The sequence below is a fragment of the Mobula hypostoma genome, chromosome 12, assembly GCF_963921235.1.
Source record: "Mobula hypostoma chromosome 12, sMobHyp1.1, whole genome shotgun sequence".
Taxonomy (NCBI): Eukaryota; Metazoa; Chordata; class Chondrichthyes; order Myliobatiformes; family Myliobatidae; genus Mobula; species Mobula hypostoma.
In genome coordinates, this window is record NC_086108.1 from 22,563,844 (window position 1) to 22,584,442 (window position 20,599).

General features: G+C 40.3%; 1 protein-coding gene across 4 annotated transcripts in view; it reads left to right on the forward strand.

Moving 5' to 3' along the window:
- si:ch211-267e7.3 (ADAMTS-like protein 2) overlaps positions 1-20,599 on the forward strand; it is a 149,883-nt gene that overhangs the window by 55,410 nt on the left and 73,874 nt on the right. For all 4 annotated transcript variants that reach the window (XM_063063749.1, XM_063063748.1, XM_063063751.1 and 1 more), the window contains 4 exons: positions 14,334-14,409; positions 16,208-16,310; positions 17,533-17,678; positions 19,380-19,503. In XM_063063749.1, coding sequence (XP_062919819.1) covers positions 14,334-14,409; positions 16,208-16,310; positions 17,533-17,678; positions 19,380-19,503 — 449 coding nt within the window. The remainder of the gene's footprint in view (positions 1-14,333; positions 14,410-16,207; positions 16,311-17,532; positions 17,679-19,379; positions 19,504-20,599) is intronic.

The following is a 20,599-nucleotide window of genomic DNA, read 5'->3' on the forward strand; positions in this document are numbered from 1 at the left end:
AATTAAGCCACAAATCCATTAATACCATAGTCCAAATCATTGACATACATTGTAAAAAGCAACAGTCCCAACACCGACCCCTGTGGAACTCCACTGGTAACTGGCAGCCAGCCAGAATAGGATCCCTTTATTCCCACTCTGTTTCTGTCAACCAGCCAATGCTCCACCCACGCTAGTAATTCCATGGGCTTTTATCTTGCTAAGCAGCCTCATGTGCAGCACCTTGTCAAAGGCGTTCTGATAATCCAAGTACTCCACGTCTTTTGGATCTCCATTGTCTACCCTGCTTGTAATTTCCTCAAAGAATTGCAGTAGGTTTGTCAGGCAGGATTTTCCTTTCAGGAAACCATGCTGGCTTTGGCCTATCTTGTCATGTGCCTCCAGGTACTCCGTAATCTCATCCCTAACAATTGATTCCAACAGCTTACCAACCACTGATGTCAGGCTAATAGGTCTATAGTTTCCTTTCTGCTGCCTCCCACCCTTCTTAAATAGCGGAGTAATATTTGCAATTTTCCAGTCATCTGGTATAATGCCAGAATCTATCAATTCTTGAAAGATCATCATTAATGCCTCCGCAATCTCTCCAACTACTTCCTTCAGAACCCGAGGATGCATTCTTTGATATTAGTCACCAGTTTCCTCTTCATAATTCATCTTTTCCTTCTGAATGACCTTCCGCAAGTTTTTAAAAGCTTTCCAATCCTCATCTTCCCACTAGCTCTGGCTTCCTTGTATGCCCTTTCATTTGCTTTAATTTGGCTCTGATTTCACTTGTCAGCCACGGTAGTGTCCTTCTTCCCTTTGAAAATTTGTTCTTATTTGGGAATATATCTGTCTTGCACTTTCCTCATTTTTCATAGAAACTCTGCTGTCCTTCCTGCAAATGTCCGTTTCCAGTCATTTTCGGCCAATTCCCCTCTCATGTCATTGTAATTTCTTTTATTCCACTGAAGTGCAGACACATTGGATTTTATTTTTTCCCTCTCAAATTTCAATGTGAACTCGATCATATTGTGATCACTGATCCCTAAGGGTTCCTTAACCTTAAGCTCTCTTATCACCTCCTGATCATTGCACAACACCCAATCCAGCACAGCTGATCCCCTAGTGGGCTCAACAACAAGCTGTTCTGAAAAACCATCCCTTAGACATTCTATGAATTCTCTCTCGAGGTCCAGTACTGACCTGGTTTTCCCAATCCACTTTTATGTTGAAATCCCCAATGATCATCATGACATTGCTCTTCTGACACGCCTGTAATTTGTAATCTACATCCCAACTGCTATTTGGAGGCCTGTATACAACTGCCATTAAGGTCCTTTTACCCTTGCCATTTCTTAACTCAATCCAATCCTGTGTCATCTCTTTCCAATGATTTAATATTATTTCTTATACACCACCCCCTCTGCCATCTAACCTATCTTTCCAATATACCGTATATCCTTGGATGTTCAGCTCCCAATTGCAGCCATCCTTTCGCCAAGTTTCAGAGATGGCCACAACATCATATTTGCCAATCTGTAGCTGAATTTCAAGATCGTCCATTTTATTCCTTGTGCTGCGTGCATTCAAATACAACACTCTCAGTCCAGTATTTGTTGCCTTCTATTTTAACTGCATCATGCCTCTATTGCCCTGTAACTCATGCCACTGCCTTTGATTAAGCCTCACCTCCTGCCTTTTCTTTCTGTAATCTCTGTTGCACACTATCTTTGATTTATTTCTGTTTTTCCCTTCCTCAGCCCTATCACTCTGGTTTCCATCCCCCTGCCAAATTAATTTAAACCCTCCCTAACAGCTCTATTAAATGTGCCCACTATGATACTGGACCCCTTTGGGTTAAGGTGTAACCCGTCCTTTTTGTACAGGTCATACCTCCCCCAGAAGAAGCCCCAGTGATCCAGGAATCGGAATCCCTGCCCCCTACATCAGTCCCTCAACCACACCTTAATACACCTGATCATGCTATTCTTGCACTCGCTAGCACATGGCACAGGCAGCAATCCTGAGATTGCTACCTTTTAGTTTCCTACCTAACTTCCTGAATTCTCTCTTCAGGACCTCCTCCCTTTTTCTACTTATGTCATTGGTACCAACGCTGTTCACCCTCTCCCTTCAGAATACTCCGCACCTGATCTGAGACATCCCGTACCGTGGCATCTGGGAGGCAACACAGCATGCAGGTATCTCTGTCAGGCTGACAGAACCTCCTGTCTGTTCCCCTCACTATGGAATCCCCTATGACTACAGCATTCCTCATCTTCCTCTTTCCCTTCTGCACTACGGAACCAGGCTCGGTGCCAGAGACCCAATTGCCTTAGTTGTCCTCTGTCAGGTCATCCCCCTCAAGGGTATCCAAAACAAGATGACGATTACTGAGGGGGATGGTGAAGGTCCATCGTTCTCTCAAGTTAGCTGCCCAATTGATCGGGTTGTTAAAAAGGCATATCGTGTTTGTGTCTTCATTAGTTGGGGGATTGTGTTCAAGAGCTGAGAGTTAATATTGCAGCTCTATAAAACCCTGCCTAGATCACGCTTGGAGAATTGTGTTGGGTTCTGGTCACTCATTATAGGAATGATAAGGAAGCTTTAGAGTGGTGCAGAGGTGATCTACCAGGATGCTGCATGGATTAGACAGTGTGTATTATCAGGAAAGGTTGAGCAAGCTAAGGCTTTTTTTCTTTGGAGTGAAGGAGGATGAGAGGCAACTTGGTAGAGGTGTATAAGATTATAAGAGGCATAGATAGAGTAGGCAGCCGGTGTTATTTTTTTCCCCATAGTGGCAATGGCCAATACCGGAGAGCATCGTTTTAGGGTGTGTGAAGGAAAGTTTAGGGGAGATGTCAGAAGTAGGTTTTTAACACACAGATAGGTTGGTGTGTGGAACGTGGTGCCAGGGGTGATGGTAAAGGCTGATACATTAGGAACATTTAAGAGACTCTATAATAGGCATAGGGATGGAAAAAAAATGGAAGGTTATTGGCTATGTAGGAGAGAAGGGCTAGATTGACTGTAGGGTAAGTTAAAAGGTTGGCACAATATCATGGGCCAGAGGACCCACACTGTGTTGTACTGTTGCATCCTGTCTGGGTCTATTATAAAAATGACTGTCTTCTACACTATTCACAACACCACCGAACTTTGTGTCATCTGCAAACTTACTGGGGAGAATGAATAGTACCATTTGTATTCAAGTTTCAGTAATAGTTCAAGCAACATCTTTAGATTGCCTCCAGGATTGTTTGGTTAGTAGTTTATGGATTAGTTCAATTTCTTTTTGTCTTCCATTTTACTTGAGTCTTGTAACAATAGCCAAATAAATCATTGGTGGTTTACTTAGTTTGTGGACCCTTGCACGCAAGTTGAATTCTTATCTCTGCTACTGAAGTGCTTTTTCTGTCTAAGGTGAATAATAAATCATCTTTCATATCTTCAGTATATCCCAAAGATATTACCCCTGGTCTCTCTTCATGCAGCAATATTTGGTGGTAAGTTTGTTTGTTATGTGTCATGTCATATGGCATGGGCGATCATGGTCTTTCCATGACCATGATTGTTCTTGGCGAATTTTTCTACAGAAGTCGTTTGCCATTGTCGTCTTCTGGGCAGTGTCTTTACAAGACTGGTGACTCCAGCCATTATCAGTACTCTTCAGAGATTGCCTGCCTGGCGTCCGTAGTCGCATAACTAGGACTTGTGGAGAGACTTCCGGTAGCGCTCATGGAGTGAAGTCGCGTTCTTGACTCGCTCCATTACCTCTGAGTTTTTTCTCTCTATGGTCAGCTATACTTTAATTAACTATTAAGGCATCAATTTTTACAATACTTTGAATTAAACTGAATTCTCTGACAATTGGATGATACTGAGATCGGCTATGTCTAAGAACGGGAAAGACGGCAAGGATGGTAAACCTCCGGTTAAACCGAAAGCTACGGATCTCCCTCCGACTGAATCACCGGTGACTTTGAAAGCGATATCGGAGTTAATTCAGAGGGAAATTTCAACCTCTGTTAGGGAGATGATTCGTACAGAAATTATGGGCTTTGTTAAAGACCTGATTCATACGGAAATCTCAACTAAGTTCCAGAAAATTGCCGATTTAATTGATAAGATGCAAACATGTATTGCGGAACATCAGTCGGCTATATCTGATCTTCAAAAATCCGCGCAACAAAGTGAGCTTAAGATGGGGAAAGTCGAAGAAACAATTAATGTAATGAAGAAGAAACTTGACTTTTTGACTTTTAAAAACTCTGACTTGGAATCTAGAATGCGACGGCAGAATTTACGAATGATTGGCGTCAGGGAAGCCGTGGAAGCTAACAACCCTATGAAATATTTCTCCCAACTTTTAAAAGATGCATTCCCTACTGTATTTCCTGACCAACCACCGCTACTGGATCGTGTTCACAGAATCCCATCATACTCGTCTAGGTCAGATAGACCTAGGCATGTTATCTTACGTTTTCATTATTTTCAAGACAAGGAGAGACTGTTTCGATTCGCTCGATCTAAAGGTTTCATTGATTTTTCGGATCTTAAGTTCCGATTCGTGGAAGATTTCAGTAAACCAATCTGGGACCAACGGGTCCGTTACAGATCCGTGATGTCGGAATTCTATAAGATGGATTTAAGACCAGCGCTGCTGTACCCTGCACGTCTAAGGATTCGCATGTTAGATGGAGCCCTTCGTTTTTTTGATTCTCCATCGGATGCCCAGAGTTATCTGGATCAACTTTCATCTTCAACATCTTAATTGCCTTTTTTTAATTTTCTCCGTTGATCGGAGGCTGTGAATTGGTTGGTTTTAACTTTTCTATGCCCTATTTGGGCAGAAAAGTTTACTTTCGATTTCTTAATATGGCTGCTAAACTTTCTTTTTAACTGCGTCATTTCTTTCTTTTCCCAGGGGATTCTGGGTGGTTACTTCCCTTTTGTCATCTTACGTATTTCCTGTGCGGCCTTAAATTTTGTAGTTTTTTTTTTAATTTTATTCTGTTTTGCTTTTTATAATCATTTTATGTTAATAATCCTATTTTTTTTTGTTGCTGTGTCTATTCATGAGTTTGAGGTTTATTGTGGTTTTTTTTTAATATATACTTTCCGGCTTTTGTTCTGTTCTGTGTGTATTTTAATTGAGCTAACTTTTTTTTACTTATTTTTTTACTGTTTTACAATTAGCTGACCCTTTTCATATTTATACCTTTTTTTTAGGGAGCGTATACCGGAAGTCATGGGGGTAGTTTTAGCGCTTGCTTCTTTCTGGCGGGTCTGCTTTAGATTTCGCCTTGGGGTCTTGGGGTGGGGGGTGGTGGGAGGGGCTTCACGTTTTAGTTTGTTTCTTTTTGGGCTATATACATTATTGAAGTATTGGTTGCGTCCTTTTCCCCGGTATCTTTTGTATGTTCTGTTTCCTCTCCGGGTTTGTGGGTCGCGCCTATTGTCAATCCTCCTTGTTATGGGTTGACTTTAGGATTTATGGAGTCTATTATTAATTTTGTCTCCTGGAATACTAATGGTCTTAATCATCCTATTAAAAGGAAAAAAGTTTTTAAAGTGTTCCGGAGACTTAAAGCACAAATTTTATTTTTACAAGAGACCCATGTACGGAGGGGGGACAGACTACGTTTTTTCAAATTCTGGAAGGGACAACAATTTCATTCGAACTCCAATGCTAAGATTCGAGGCGTCTCTATTTTTATAGACTCCTCAGTTACTTTTATACAACAGGATATTATCTCTGATCCGAATGGTAGATTTTTACTGGTTAGTGGTTTACTATTTAATAAAAAAGTAGTTTTGGTTAATGTTTATGCTCCTAATATGGATTGTCCGGAATTTTATAAATCATTGTTTGATCAGTTTCCGAATTTGAACGAGTTTTCATTGATTTGGGGCGGAGATCTTAATACCTGTTTATCTCCAGCTTTGGACCGTTCGGCTCCTTTACGGACTTTACCTAATAAATCTGCAAATTTGATTAATTTTTTCCTTTCTGATTCTGGGTCGACGGACATTTGGCGTTTTCTGCATCCTCAGGAAAAAGATTTTTCCTTCTTTTCACATGTTCATCATTCCTATTCAAGAATTGATTATTTTTTCATTGATTCTCGTCTCATTCCTTCAGTGATTAAATGTGATTATGATTCTATAACCATTTCGGATCATGCTCCACTTAAGCTTTCTATTAAAATTATGGCCAATATACCAAACAATAGACAATGGCGTTTTAATTCGCTGTTGCTTCAGGACTCGGACTTTGTTAATTTTATGAATGAACAGATTGAGCTTTTTTTTTACAATTAACCATACAGAAGATATTTCGGTTAACACTCTTTGGGACACTTTTAAAGCCTATATTCGGGGTCAGATTATTTCGTATTCCGTTGCTTTGAGGAAGAAACAGAAGCAGGAGGAGATGGTAATTGTGGACAAGATTAAAGAAATTGATAAGAAATATGTTATGGCTCCTTCTGAGGAGCTATACAAACAAAGAACTGAACTTCAAATGGAACACAGTTTACTACTCTCGTCCTCGATTGTAAACCAATTAAAGAAAACAAGAAGTGATTTTTATGTTCACAGTGATAAAATTGGCAAGCTGCTGGCTAATCAATTGAAATCTAATTATGTTAAATCTCAAATCAATCAGATTTATAACCAAAATGATCGATTGATATTGGATCATGTGGGGATTAATCAAACCTTTTGTGATTTTTATTCTTCTTTATATCAATCAGAGTCTCCTCGAGATTCTAAATATATGAATGATTTTTTAGATAAGTTAGACTTCCCTCAGATTTCACAGGATATGTCTTCTTTATTAGATACTTCCATTACAATGGATGAGATTAAGAATGTTATTTTTTCTATGAATCTGGGGAAAGCTCCTGGCCCTGATGGGTTTACCGTTGAATTTTATAAATGTTTTGCTTCTTTATTGATTCCTTGGCTCTATAAGGTTTTTGAGGCTTCTTTGAAACTTGGTAAACTTCCGGAATCTTTTAATAGAGCATCAATTTCTTTAATACTAAAGAAGGATAAAGACCCTGCTCAATGCGCATCTTATAGACCAATATCTTTATTAAATGTTGATTCTAAAGTTTTTTCTAAGTTATTAGCAAATAGACTAGAAAAAGTACTTCCTTCTATTATTTCGGAAGACCAAACGGGTTTTATTAAAGGTCGTTACTCTTTTTATAATATTCGTACATTGTTAAATATCGTTTATACTCCCTCACAAAATGTTCCTGAGTGTGTTATTTCTTTAGATGCCGAGAAAGCTTTTGATAGAGTAGAATGGCCTTATTTATTTAAGGTGCTTGAAATGTTTAATTTTAGCTTGAAATTTATATCCTGGATTAAACTGTTATATCACTCCCCTGTAGCCTCGGTTCGTACTAACTCCTTAAACTCACCTTTTTTTCCTCTCTTTCGTGGTACTCGACAAGGCTGTCCTCTTAGTCCCCTATTATTTGATATTGCATTAGAACCTCTTGCAATTGCTATTCGAGAATCTTCAAATATTACTGGGATAACTCGGGGATTAAAGTCCCATAAATTATCACTCTATGCTGATGATTTACTTTTATATATTTCTAATCCTGAGAGATCCATTCCTGCTGTTTTAGAGTTATTAGCACAATTTGGTCTTTTCTCAGGTTATAAATTAAATCTTAGTAAGAGTGAACTTTTTCCGATTAATAAACATCTTCCCTTATATTATAAATTTCCATTTAAATTGATTAATAATTACTTTTCATATCTTGGGATTAAAATTACTTGTAAACATAAAGATTTATTTAAGACTAACTTTTTACCATTAATAGACCATATTACTCAACTTTCATCTAAATGGTTTCCCTTATATTTAACTTTGATTGGTCGTATTAATGCAGTTAAGATGTTTTTTTTGCCAAAATTTTTATATGTGTTTCAGGCATTACCAATTTTCGTTCCTAAATCTTTTTTTGATAAAGTTGACTCTAAAATTTCTTCATTTATTTGGCAGAATAAGAATCCGAGACTGGGTAAAATACATTTACAGAAAGCTAAGAGAGATGGAGGTTTAGCATTACCTAACTTTAGATTTTATTATTGGGCTATTAATATTCGACATATGAAATTTTGGTTACTTGACCGGGACATACTATCTATTCCTAAATGGGTAGCATTGGAATTACAATCTGTTCAGGGTTATACACTTGGTTCTATTTTAGGTTCCTCTCTTCCTTTTGATTCGAAACGCCTTAAGCAGGTCTCTAACCCGATAGTTAAATATGCTTTGCGCATTTGGTTTCAATTCAGAAAATTTTTTGATCTTAATCAATTCGGGTTAGCGATTCCTATTTTAGGTAACATATTTTTTCCTCCCTCTTTTACGGATCGCGCTTTTCAAACTTGGAAGACTAAGGGTATTTTACGGTTTTTGGATTTATTTTTAGATGGTTCCCTTATGTCTTTTGAACAATTATCTAATAAATATAACTTATCAAGAATACATTTTTTTAGATATTTACAAGTTAAAATTTCCTAAGTACTATACTTTCTTCCTTTCCAATGCTTCCTCCTATATATATTTTAGATTCGATAATTAACCTTAATCCATGTCAGAAAGGTGCATCGGCTATGATTTATAATATTATTATGAAACTTAGGAAAGCTCCATTTGATAAGATTAGGGTAGATTGGGAACAGGAATTGGGGCTTACCATTTCTGTGGATGATTGGGGGCAGATTTTACAATTAGTTAATACTTCCTCTATTTGTGCTAAACATTCCCTAATTCAATTTAAAGTGGTTCATAGAGCACATATGTCCAAAGATAAGTTAGCGCGTTTTTACTCGCATATTAATCCTTTCTGTGATAGATGTTCGGGGCAGATAGCCTCTTTAACTCATATGTTTTGGTCTTGCCCTACTTTGGAAACTTTTTGGAGAGATATTTTCAATATTATTTCTAAGGTATTAAATATAGATATCTCTCCTCACCCTATTACTGCTATCTTTGGACTACCTAAAATTTCTAGTAATCTTTCCCCTTCAGCCCGTAGAATGATTGCATTTCTTACTTTAATAGCGAAAAGATGTATTTTACAACATTGGAAAGAGCTTAATGCTCCAACTACCTTTTTTTGGTTTTCTCAGACGATTTTATGTTTGAATCTGGAGAAAATTAGAAGTAACCTTTATGATTCTTCATTTAAATTTGAACAGATTTGGGGACCTTTTATTCGATATTTTCATTTAATGTAATATTTACCCTTCTTGTTTTTTTTTCACTGTTTTAATGGAGGTCGGGATTGAGGACGTGATTTTAAGTTTAACTCTGTTTGGTTTCAAGTTAGCCCATTGCTTTGCTTTGCTTTTAGTTAGTTGCACGGTGGGTTTTTTTTTGGGGTTTTTTTTCTCTTTTTTTTTCCATTGATATATATAAAATCTAGTATACTATTATGTTATCTTGGTTTCTTATGCTTAAATTACATTGTTTGTAGTATTTTCTTTTTGGTATTGTTATCTTTTGGAATTTTATTATACTTTAACATTGTATTAATGTTTATATGGCTTACCTTTTTTGTATACTTACTCAATAAAAAGATTTAAAAAGAAAAGAAAGAAAGAACTAGGACTTGTGATATGCACCAGCTACTCATTCAACCATCCACCTGCTCCTATGGTTTCATGTGACCCTGATCAGGGGTGGGGGGAGGTGGGATGAGCAGGTGCTACACCTTGCCCAAGGGTGACCTGCAGGCTAGTGGAGGGAATGAGAGCCTTACACCTCCTTTTGTAGGGACGTATGTCCAGTCCGTCACCCCTCTGTGGTAAGTACAGCTGATTAAACCAAGATGATGATGTGTTTGAAGTGAAGGATCTTTCCAGGTTGGGTTTCTGAAAGGGCATGAGATTGAGATCAAAGACCATATAGACGTAGACATGGTGGACCAACTGGGAGTGCCCAGAGATCCCGTCTGTTTGGGTCTCAGAAGTGAATGTGAAGAATTGCATGACTTAGGATCAGACGTGGACTTAGGTTAGAGTTGCTGGTATAGGGATGCCTGAAACAGAAGGAGGTGGGTTGTTGGTGGCACAATTGTTAAAAATAATGTGGGATGCTGATTGGTGCTAAAGTATTGGTTTATTGATGTCACATGTATCTGGATACAGTGAAAAGCTTTCATATACATACCATCGTTCAGATTATGCTTTACAGAAATACATTGTGGTAATGAGAAAAACAGGATGCAGAATATAGTGTTAAAGTGCATGAGAAAGGACAGTACAGATAGACAATAAGGTGCAAAGCCATGACGAGGTAGATTGTGAAGTCAAGAATTCATATTTTTGTTGTTGAAAGATCCATTCAGGAGTCTGATAATAACGGGGTAGAAGTTGTACTTGAGCCTGCTTGTGTGTGTTCTCAAGCTTTTGTACCTTCTGCTTGATGGGAGAGGGGAGAAGTGGGATTGACTGGGGGGGAACAGGGATCTTTGATCATGTTGCCTGCTTTCCTAAAGCAGCAGGAAGGGAGCCTGGTTTGCGTGATGGACTGTGCTGTGTTCGGCAATTTCTTGCAGTCTTATTATGAAGAGTGTGGGGAAAACGCAGTATTAAAGGTCATGAGGAGATCTGGTTGGGGGTGGTGGTTGTGAAAACAGGAGGAACTGATTGGATGGGAGGGTGGTGTCAAGGCAGCACTGGGAGGTGGAGGGAGAGGTTTGAAGGTGGCACAGAGAGGTGTGAGCCGGTGGCTTTGATGGTAGCACAAAGTGGTGGCGAGTTGTTAGATTGGCCTCAAATACAACTGGGTGATTTTGCTTGGGTGTTGGGAATGATGTAAAAATCTTTTACACCCTCCTGTAAACTGGGAAGATGTTGAGAGCAATGTAGGTGCTAGATGACTGTTGGTGGGGGAATGCATGGTGGTGCTGCTCAAGGTAGCACAAAGCTGATTGACTTGTGATGTGGTTAAAGGCAGCATGAGGAGTGGTTGGGAGTGGGGTTAAAAGCAGCAAGTGGAGCCAGTTGAATTGGTTCTCCACAATATAATGTGGTCATTTGAGAGAAACCAAGGCACAAACTGTAAGCAGAACAAAGTTTAAGTGTGTTGTTCACATTCCAGTCGGGTGCTCCACGTTCCTGACACAAGATTAGGCTTTTCTAAGAAAATATACTTAAGGAATTTGCAACACAATGAATACAATTGTCCCTAGAAGAATTAACGTTTTTGTTCCAAATTGCATGATGTACGCAGTGGATTTCCTATATTATAAATTTTGTTCCTATTGTATAATTGGGTAGTTTTCAAAAATTTGAGTTTGCCAGTCAAACCAATTTAACAAAATTTCCAGATTCTCTGTTTCATGCCTTTCAGTAGGCTGTATATGTTGAGGTTTTCTGCAGCTTAATCGCTTTCTGTTGTAATTCTTTCAAGCACACTTGATCATTTGGATTTATGGTGTTTAACAGATGAGATGATTGCAAATAGACCTGTTTATTTTGGACAATTGTTAATTTTCAGCATGTGGCCTTTCAACACCCTAGGGTGGTCTTGTACTGTTGTGGTGCGGGCCAGAAAACTTGAGGGATTAATTAACACAAAATAATAGAGGAAATATTGCATTAAGAAGATTGGAGCATGGAAAATGGACTCTTGACCCACTTAATCTGTGCCAGGTATTGGCAGGACCACTTGGTTCCAAACCACAGTATTAGTTCTGCAAAGTGAGTTGAACTCCAGCATTGATGAGAGTGATTCTACTTGACGTCATGACAGTGTTAGGATGTACTTAACAATGAGCAGACCTATTCAAAATAGTTACCAGGAATCAGGAGGAATATTCTTCACTGGCTGGAGTTGCGCTATGTCCAAGGGGAAATGCTTGTGGTTATTGGGGACTGGCCACCTCAGTCCCAGGATATCTGTATAGGAGTTTATCAGGGCACTGTGCTGGGTTCAAGCATTTTCTCCTGCTATATTAATGACTCTATCTCCATGGTAAAGTGAACATTCATTGGTTGCACAGTATTCAGTTTCCTTCAAGGCTCTTCAGAAAATATAATCTGTGATCTCATGCAGAAAGACTTGGGGATTCGGGTGAGTTGTGTTAATATCCTCTGAGTACCAGGTTAGGGTTACCTGCAATGAGGCAACTTAACTACATCGGGGCAATTTAATAGCATTTACCATTGCCGGCGAGCTCGCCAAGGCTCCTGGGGTAGCTGGTGGCTCAACCATAATGGTACCTCTGTTGATTGATTACTGCTACAGGTACTGAAGTACAGTGAAAAGTCTTTGTGTGTCTTTCATACAGATCCTGCCATACACAAGTACATTGAGGTTGTAAAAAGCAAATGGAATCGGAATAGAGTTTAATATCACTGGCGTATGTCATGAAATTTGTTATGTGCCAGCAGAACATTGCAATATATAATTGTAAATCACTGTCAAAAGTGTATATTAAAAAAGTTAAATTAACAGTTCAATAGTTCATTGAATATCAGGTAATGTATACAAATTACAACCAGAAATTCTTGCTCTTTGCAGACGAAAACAGAAGAGTACCCCAATGAGTGAGTGACAGTAAAAATGTTAGAACCCCAAAGCCCCCTTCTCCTCTCCCGTCCTCCCCAGGCACAAGCAGCCGCAAAGCATCCAACCCTCCCCTCCTCCACATTTAGGTGCCAATCACCCACAAAGCAAGCAATAACAAAGCCCCCAAGCGAGACTGTGATCTGCAGAACAGAAAAACTAATCATTCATCTGTCCAATTCGACATGCCACAGGCTCAATCTCTCCCTAATAAAGGGGCAGAGCGGTGTCACACAGTGAGAGGGGAGACCATCAAAATCAAAACAACTCGCTGATTTATGGTGTTAAAATCTGCACAGTTGTTTTGAGTTCTACAACTTGAGGATTAGCAGCAAACTCAACCCCCCCCCCCACCCCCCGGCCACCAACAAGAGCAAGTGTTTTGCCAAGTACAGAGACCTCAGGCAGCTGATCAGCTGTTTCCGATATTCCGTTTTCTTCAGTCGGCGGCACAGCCATAGAATCAGCTCATCCACAGGAACTTCAAAGGCATGCTAGTCTTCTAGCCTTGCCCTTGGGATATTGAAAAACGGCTGGTCTGTGAGCCCCGGGAGCAAGAATCATTGCCCTAAAGACCCAAAGTTTGAGTGCAGATGCAGGTCAAGGGCACTGACAGAACCCTATCCACCTTGAAAAAGAAAAAAGGAGACGTTAAAGGTAGAAATAAAGTTGTTTCCACAGATGAGCTTGAAGAAGCTGCTCTCTCGCACCATCCTAGCTCCGCCCAGTGAGTAAATAGTACAAAAACAAATAAAAATGCAGTGAGGTAATATTCATGGTTCAATGTCCATTCAGAAATCTGATAGCAGAGGGGAAGAAACTATTCCTGAATTGTTGAATGTATGCCTTTAGACTCCTGTAGCTCATCCCTGATAGCAGCAATGAGATGAGGGCATGTCTTGGGTAATTGGAAGAGGGGTGGTGATGACTAACATGGGCTTGAAGGGCACACAACTTACTGCAGCTTATTTTGATCCAGTGCCGTGCCCTCCCCATATGCTGAATGACAGAGAAAGACCATAAGAAGCTCTGTATTCTACACTGATTGCTTTACCACACCATTCCAGGGAACCATTTTATGATCTATGAGACACAATGCAAGAATGTGATGAAATAATCTCCATTTCTGTTTACGAGAGCAGTTTATCCATGGTAAAGCAACCTGCCTAATGACTGCTGCTTCCCTCTACCTCTTGGGCAGCATGGGTGCAGTTTTTACCAAGAGCAAGATCCATAGTAACAGCTCACCAAGGTTCCTTTGTAATACCTTTGTGATTGGTTACATCCATTGACCAGAACCAGGGGAGAAGGTGCAGGGAAGCCAACACCACCACCCCACCCCCACCTCATTCCCTCTGAGAATCTTCCTCTTCAATTTGGACAATTTCCTGATTGGATACATACAGGCAGTCCTTGGGGCAAAGTTTCAGAACTTGCTGTTTAACAATGCTTGACAAATACCTTCAGTTTGGTGACTGTACTAGTTCAGGAGGTGCCACACCAATACAACATTAAGGGAAATAGGGATGAGCAGTCACTATGAATCATTTGCTGTTTTAGTGGGACATTATCAACTAGGGAGACTTGTTCCGTCGGATGAATAGAAACCTCTTTTGTTGTAATGCAGCTTGTTGCATGAACTGGTCTGTGAGATGCTGAAGCACTTAGTCCATTCAATATCCAATATCATTGAAATGCAAAGCTGCTTTACAGTTTGTCAAAATGTTTTTTTTTGTAGGCTTATAATTTCACAAAGTAAAAATGGCACTTTTTGCACTGGATCGCCAAGACGCTATCACTTATGTCAAATCCAGGTAAGAGTCGCCAGTCCTGACTTTTTGACTTCTCTGTCATTTTTCTCTTCACCACCCTCTTCTTCCTTGGGGACAGGCCCACTGACACACTGCTTGGCACTGAGGCTGTAGAATTTGGCCTGGTCACAGAGATGCTGATGTTGTGTCCCCCAGGAGATCAAATGTACCTTTGCTTGCCTATTCTCTCTGTAAACAAGGAGATTCACAATGAATCCCTTGTCATTGTTCACTCTGGAATGACTTGTGTTTTGTGCTGCTTCTCACCTCAGAACGTAGTACTTTTGATTTCAAGTCATAAGGTTCTGGTATAGGAACAGCTCCAGACAGTGGTGCGGAGCACTGGGTTATCAGGAAGCGGTGTGCAAGACCAGAGGATAGCATTTAAAACAGAGGTATCAGTTTAGAGATTCAGAGGGAATATAATGAAGAATTCTTTCACCCAGGGAGCGGCTGGAGTCTGGAATCCAGGCAGATCTCTTTTAGTGCTTTTGAATTGCCATGGTTAAGAAAGCTCCGGATGAAGTGCAGGGAAATGGGATTAGTGTAGATCAGTACTTGATGGACGTGGTGGGCAAAGGTCCTTTTTTCATGTTATATATGCCTGTTAAATTGTGCATGCTCTTTAGATGAACATTTTATTTAAGTGCATTATTTTGGATAAATATGTGGGGTTCTCTGTGATTCTGGTCTCAGTGTAATCAACTACCAACTTTAGTGGATGATCACATTGCTTGCATGGCTTTGTGGCAAAGTTTGTGGATGATATGAAGATGGGTGGAGGGGTAGGTAGTGCTGAGGAAACAATGCGATTGCAGCAGGCAAAAAAAGTGGCAGATGGAACACAGTGCTGGGAAATGTATGATAATGCATTTTGGTGAAAGGAACAATGGTGCGGACTGTTATCTAAATGGGGAGAAGGTTCAAACATCAGAGGTGCAGAGAGACTTGGGCGTCCTCGTGCAAGAGTCCTAGAAGGTTAGTTTACAGGTTGAGTCAGTGGTAAAGAAGGCAAATGCAATGTTGACATTTATTTCAAGGGGAATAGAATATAAAAGCAAGGAGATAATGCTGAGCCTTTATAAGATACTTGTCAGACTTCACATGGCATATTGTCAACTGTTTGGGGCTCCTTATCTCAGAAAGGATGTGTTGTCATTGGAGACAGTCCAGAGGAAGTTCATGAGGATTCTGGGATTGAAGGGGTTAAGATGGGCAGATTCAGGCTTGTACTCACTGGAATTTAGAAAAATGCCAGGGTTGGGGGGGAAGAAGATCTCATTGAAACCTACCAGATGTTGGAAGGACTAGGTAGGGTGGATGTGGAAAGGATGTTTCTTGTGGTGGGGGTATCCAGAACTAGAGGCCACAGCCTCAGAGTTGAGGAGTTTTTTTTAGCCAGAGAGTAGTGAGTCTGTGGAATGCTCTGCCACAGACTGTGGTGGGGACTACATCCGTCAAAATATTTAAGGTGAAAGTTGATTGTTTCCTGATCGGTCAAGGCATCAAAGGATTTGGCAAGAAGGCAGGTGTATGGGGTTGAGTGGGATCCGGGATCAGCCATGATGGAATGGTGGAGCAGACTCGATGGGCTGAATGGCCTAATTCTGCCCCTTTGGCATTGTCTTATGGGATCTTGCTGTGTGCAACTTAGCCACTGTGTTTTCTATATTACAAAATTCCCTACATTTCAAGGTGTACTTAGTTGTTGTAAAGTATCCCAGGGTCCTGTGAAAGGTGCTAAATAAATGTGGTACTTTTGTTTTTTGGTGTTCATTATATTTTTTCTGTTTATGCACAGCCTTGTCCAAATAATGTTGCAAGTTTCAAACAACAGCAATGTTCAGCTTTCAATGCCAAAGCATTTAGTGGCCGATATTATCACTGGGTTCCATTGTATCCAGGTAAGGTTTGATAAACTTACTACAATTATCATAACAAACAGAGTTCTAGTTGCATTTTGCAATGGCACTTGCAGGTAATTTATAAATTCCACCACTATAAACTCCTCCAGACCAGCATTGCTTTGTGATCTTTGCATTCTTCTGATATTAATTTGCTTTTCTTTAATAGATGAGCCTTTAGCTATTTAGATCCTGAATTCCTTTCTAAAGGCTCTTGCCACTCTTTCTTACTCAAGGTGCTTCTTGAAGCCCAATTGCCTATGGATCACCAGTTATGTTGAAGGTGGTACATAATTGACAGTTAGGGTGGCAAATATACCATTCCGTCACAGTTATAGAGTTGTACAGTATTGAAGCTGGTCCTTCAACACAACTCATTCATATTGGCTAAGATTTTTATCTGAGCTTGTCATATCTGCCTGCATTTAGCATATATCCCCCTAGACCAGGGGTTCCCAACCATTTTAATACCATGGACCAATACCATTAAGCAAGGGGTTCATGGACCCGAGGTTAGGAGACCCTTCTCTGGAACTTATCTATCCATGTACCTGTCCAAATGACTTTTAAACATTGCATTTTTTACTTACCTCTGCATCTTCTGCTGGCAGCTTTTTCCTCATACCTACTACCCTCTGTGTGGAGAAAATTACTTGTTGGGTCCCATTTAAATCTTTCCCAACTCGCCTTAATTCTATGCCCTCCAGACTTCCTATCCTGGGGATAACAAGACCCTGACCATCCAACTTATCCACCATCCCCTCATGACTTTATATCCCTCCAAGTAATTCTGATGTGAAACCAAGAACACACATGCACTGGTAATCTCACATCACGTTTTGCCATAACATCTAATTGCTATAAACTGACACACTGTGAAGTCTACTGTGGGCAACTTGCAATGTGTGGTCAGTTAAACGTTACTTTGCACAAGGAGCAGCTGTATTATTGACTTCACAATGTGCCCATTTATAACAATTATCGCAAGGTGAGTGCACGTGCGCACGGGTGTGCGTGTATGTTGTTGGCCCTGCATCGGAATTATTTTGAGCGATGGAATGAGATTTTGCTGTTCGGTTGCTGTTTATAAATTCCTACCTCTTTGTCAAAGTCAGAAATCTAGATATCAAAAGCTCTCCCAACTTGGGCAGATTGTAAATTGTTTTTCATGATGTGGAATGTCTGGACTGTGATTACACCACTCTATTTTGTTGTCAAACAGATGACTACATTAATATTTCAAACAAGCCGTGTGACCTGCAGTGCACTACTACTGACGGAGAACGGCAGTTAATGGTTACTGCTCAAGATGGGACATCTTGCCGAGACAGAACATATCAGGGTGTCTGTATCACTGGCCGATGTGAGGTGAGGCAGTATATTCTGTTCAGCTCAAAGAAGCTCTGACAATGGAGGTGAGGAGAGAGGGGAATAGAAGGGATTGAAGGTTTTTTTTCCCACCACAGAGGGTGATTGGAGTCTGGAATATTCTGCCTGAAATAGAAATGGTGGCCTATACTCCCACTACATTAAGAACCATCTTGACAAGGAGAATGGCATAGAAAACTACAGATCAAATGTGGTTAAGTGGGATTAACATAGATGGGTACAGCAGCTAGCATGAGCATTGTGGGCTGAAGGGCCTGTTTCTGTGCTGTATGATTATAATATCTTATGGTGCGATTCTCTCACTAGATATCTTGCTTCAGGTTGAATAACTTGTGGTTTCAGCTTGTGTAGAATTGGTTTATTGTAAGAGGACAGAGCAGTTCACCACTTGAATTGTGGAATTGAACACTGAAGATTATTTTTAGATAAAAAGGATAAAATAATTGAAAATTTGAAGGTTTGAATGATGAATGGAAGATTGAGCAAAAAGGGGATATTAGAAAAGAATGATGCCCCAGAAGACTGACAACTCCTCACTCCAACGACTAATATTTCAGACTTTTAAAGGGGAATAGATAAGACAATTGCAGATATCTTGACTAGAATCTACCATGTTTCCCTTCATTCAAGAATTACCTTTTAGATTGGAAGACTTCCAATGTAATTACATTACATAAGAAATTTGTCAATTATGAACATATTAGTTTCTTATGGGAAGCTAGTAAAATATATAAAATGAAGCCGTGGCTGGTTGCTCCAAGAAATCCAATCTGATTTGACAGAGCCAGTATGGATTTGTTAATGGATATTTCCAACAAGTTGAATTGATTGTTTTGAGGAATTACAGATATGATAAACGGAAGAAACTTATGGACATGGTTTATATTGGTTTACAAAAGTTCTACACCAGCTGGGGATTTGAGATCTAAGTATGTACCATATGTGCACAGCACTGCAGTAATTTTATGTATTGCACTGTACTACTGCAAAAACGAAATAAATTTCATGACATGCGTGAGTGATGATAAACCTGATTCTGATCTGGGTCTCTATTGTGGACTGAGAGTGGGAAAGGGTCAGGGAGAGGAGAATCATGGCTGAGAAAAGGGGAAGGGAGAGGGAGTGGGAACCACCAGAGAGACATTCAATAAATAATTGTTTGGTATCAATTGACCTAGCCTGGTGTCTCAGGGATGGGTGTGTCTGCACTCACACCACCCCCCTGCCCCTGGCATTCCTCTGCCATTCCTCCACATCCCTCCTGTAGTGTTCTACCCTCGCCATTTCCAACATCTTTTTTCCTGCCAGATTTGCAAACTTGCTGTCTACTCGATGTAAGTGGAAGAAAACTGGGGGGAGTTAATGGTAGGTTGGGGAGTGTAAAGCAGAGGTTCCCAACCTTTTTTTTTTAAAATGCCATGGACCCCTACCATTAACTGAGGGATCTGTGGACTCCAGCTTGGGATCCCCTGGTGTAAATGGTTGTTTGATGGTCATCGGGGGCTGAGGAATCTGTTTCTGCACTACACAACTACCACTGTCTGTCATGGTGGTGGAAGCAGATGTAAAAGGGATTTGAATGGGCACTTTGCAGGATTTCAGGGTGAGGGAGGTTGATTGGTATTCAATAGATCACTGGCTTGTCAAGTCATCAGGATAGTAACAGTGTTTTCTCTGCAGCCCATCGGATGCGACGGCCTCCTTTATTCCTCCAAAAGACTGGATAAATGTGGACTGTGTGGCGGCGATGGCAGCACCTGTTTCCGGATCTCAGGCACCTATCGACGAGGCATCACACACTTAGGTTAGAATGCAGTTTGGTTTTGTGTTTGTCTCTCAGATTAACAGTGGGTATTCATGGGGGTGAAAGGCATCCTGACATTGTGAGAGGTAATAGTAACTGGTTTATCATTGTCATGTGTACTGAGAGACAGTGAGAAGTTTTTTGTGTGCCATCCAGATAGGTCATGCCATTTGTGATTACAATGAGATAACAAACACAAAGAAATGCAAAGTGCAGTGTAATTATAGAGAAGGTGCAGTGCAGGTGCACAGTAAGGGTCAGGGCTACGACAAGGTGGATTAGGGGGCCAAGAGTTCATCTGATAACGGTAGGATTGAAGTAATCCTCAAGTCTGGTGGTGCGTGCTCTCGGGCTTCTGATGTGTTGGGGGGCGGGGAGAGAGGACGGTGAGAATGACTGGGGTGGGAGTGGGTCCTTGATCATGTTAGCTGCTTTCCTGAGTTGTTTTAATATCAATCCTGTGGAGTCTCTTGTTCTCACTTATCATTTTGGATCACTGTGGATTAACCATTTTCCCCCGGGATCAATAAAGTATGACTATGACTATAACATTGAATGGAAACCATGGATTGACTGAGCCATCAGATCATGCGAACAGTGGCTTGGCTTTGTAAAGTGCCTCAGACATCACAAAATCTAACCTAATATTTAACAGGCTTGTCTTCAGATAAAAATTGAACAGAACAACAGAAAGATATTTTCCCCGCAAGAAGGACACATTAGAATTAGTGACTAGAAGCTGTGTCAAGGAAGGAGGTTATAAGAGATTTACTGAAAAGATGTAGGAAGGTTTGAGGAGGGAATTCCTAAGCTTTCTTCTTAAACGGCTGTAGGCACTGATGTCAAGTTTGAGGTGAAGGGAGTGAGGACTGTTTGGAAAGCCAGTGTAATATGAATGCGGTATTTGGTATTTACCAACCAGTCACGCAAAATGTGACTAAAACTTGTCTGCAACCCCTGGAGAAGTTTCTCTGCGATTGAAGGTCAGAAATCCATGTTAGGCTAGGGTTTAATTGCACCAGACACTTCTTAATGGTTGCATTCAGAGGTAGTGGAAGTGATTGGGGTTTGATGTCCTCATCTTCTTTATACTGCA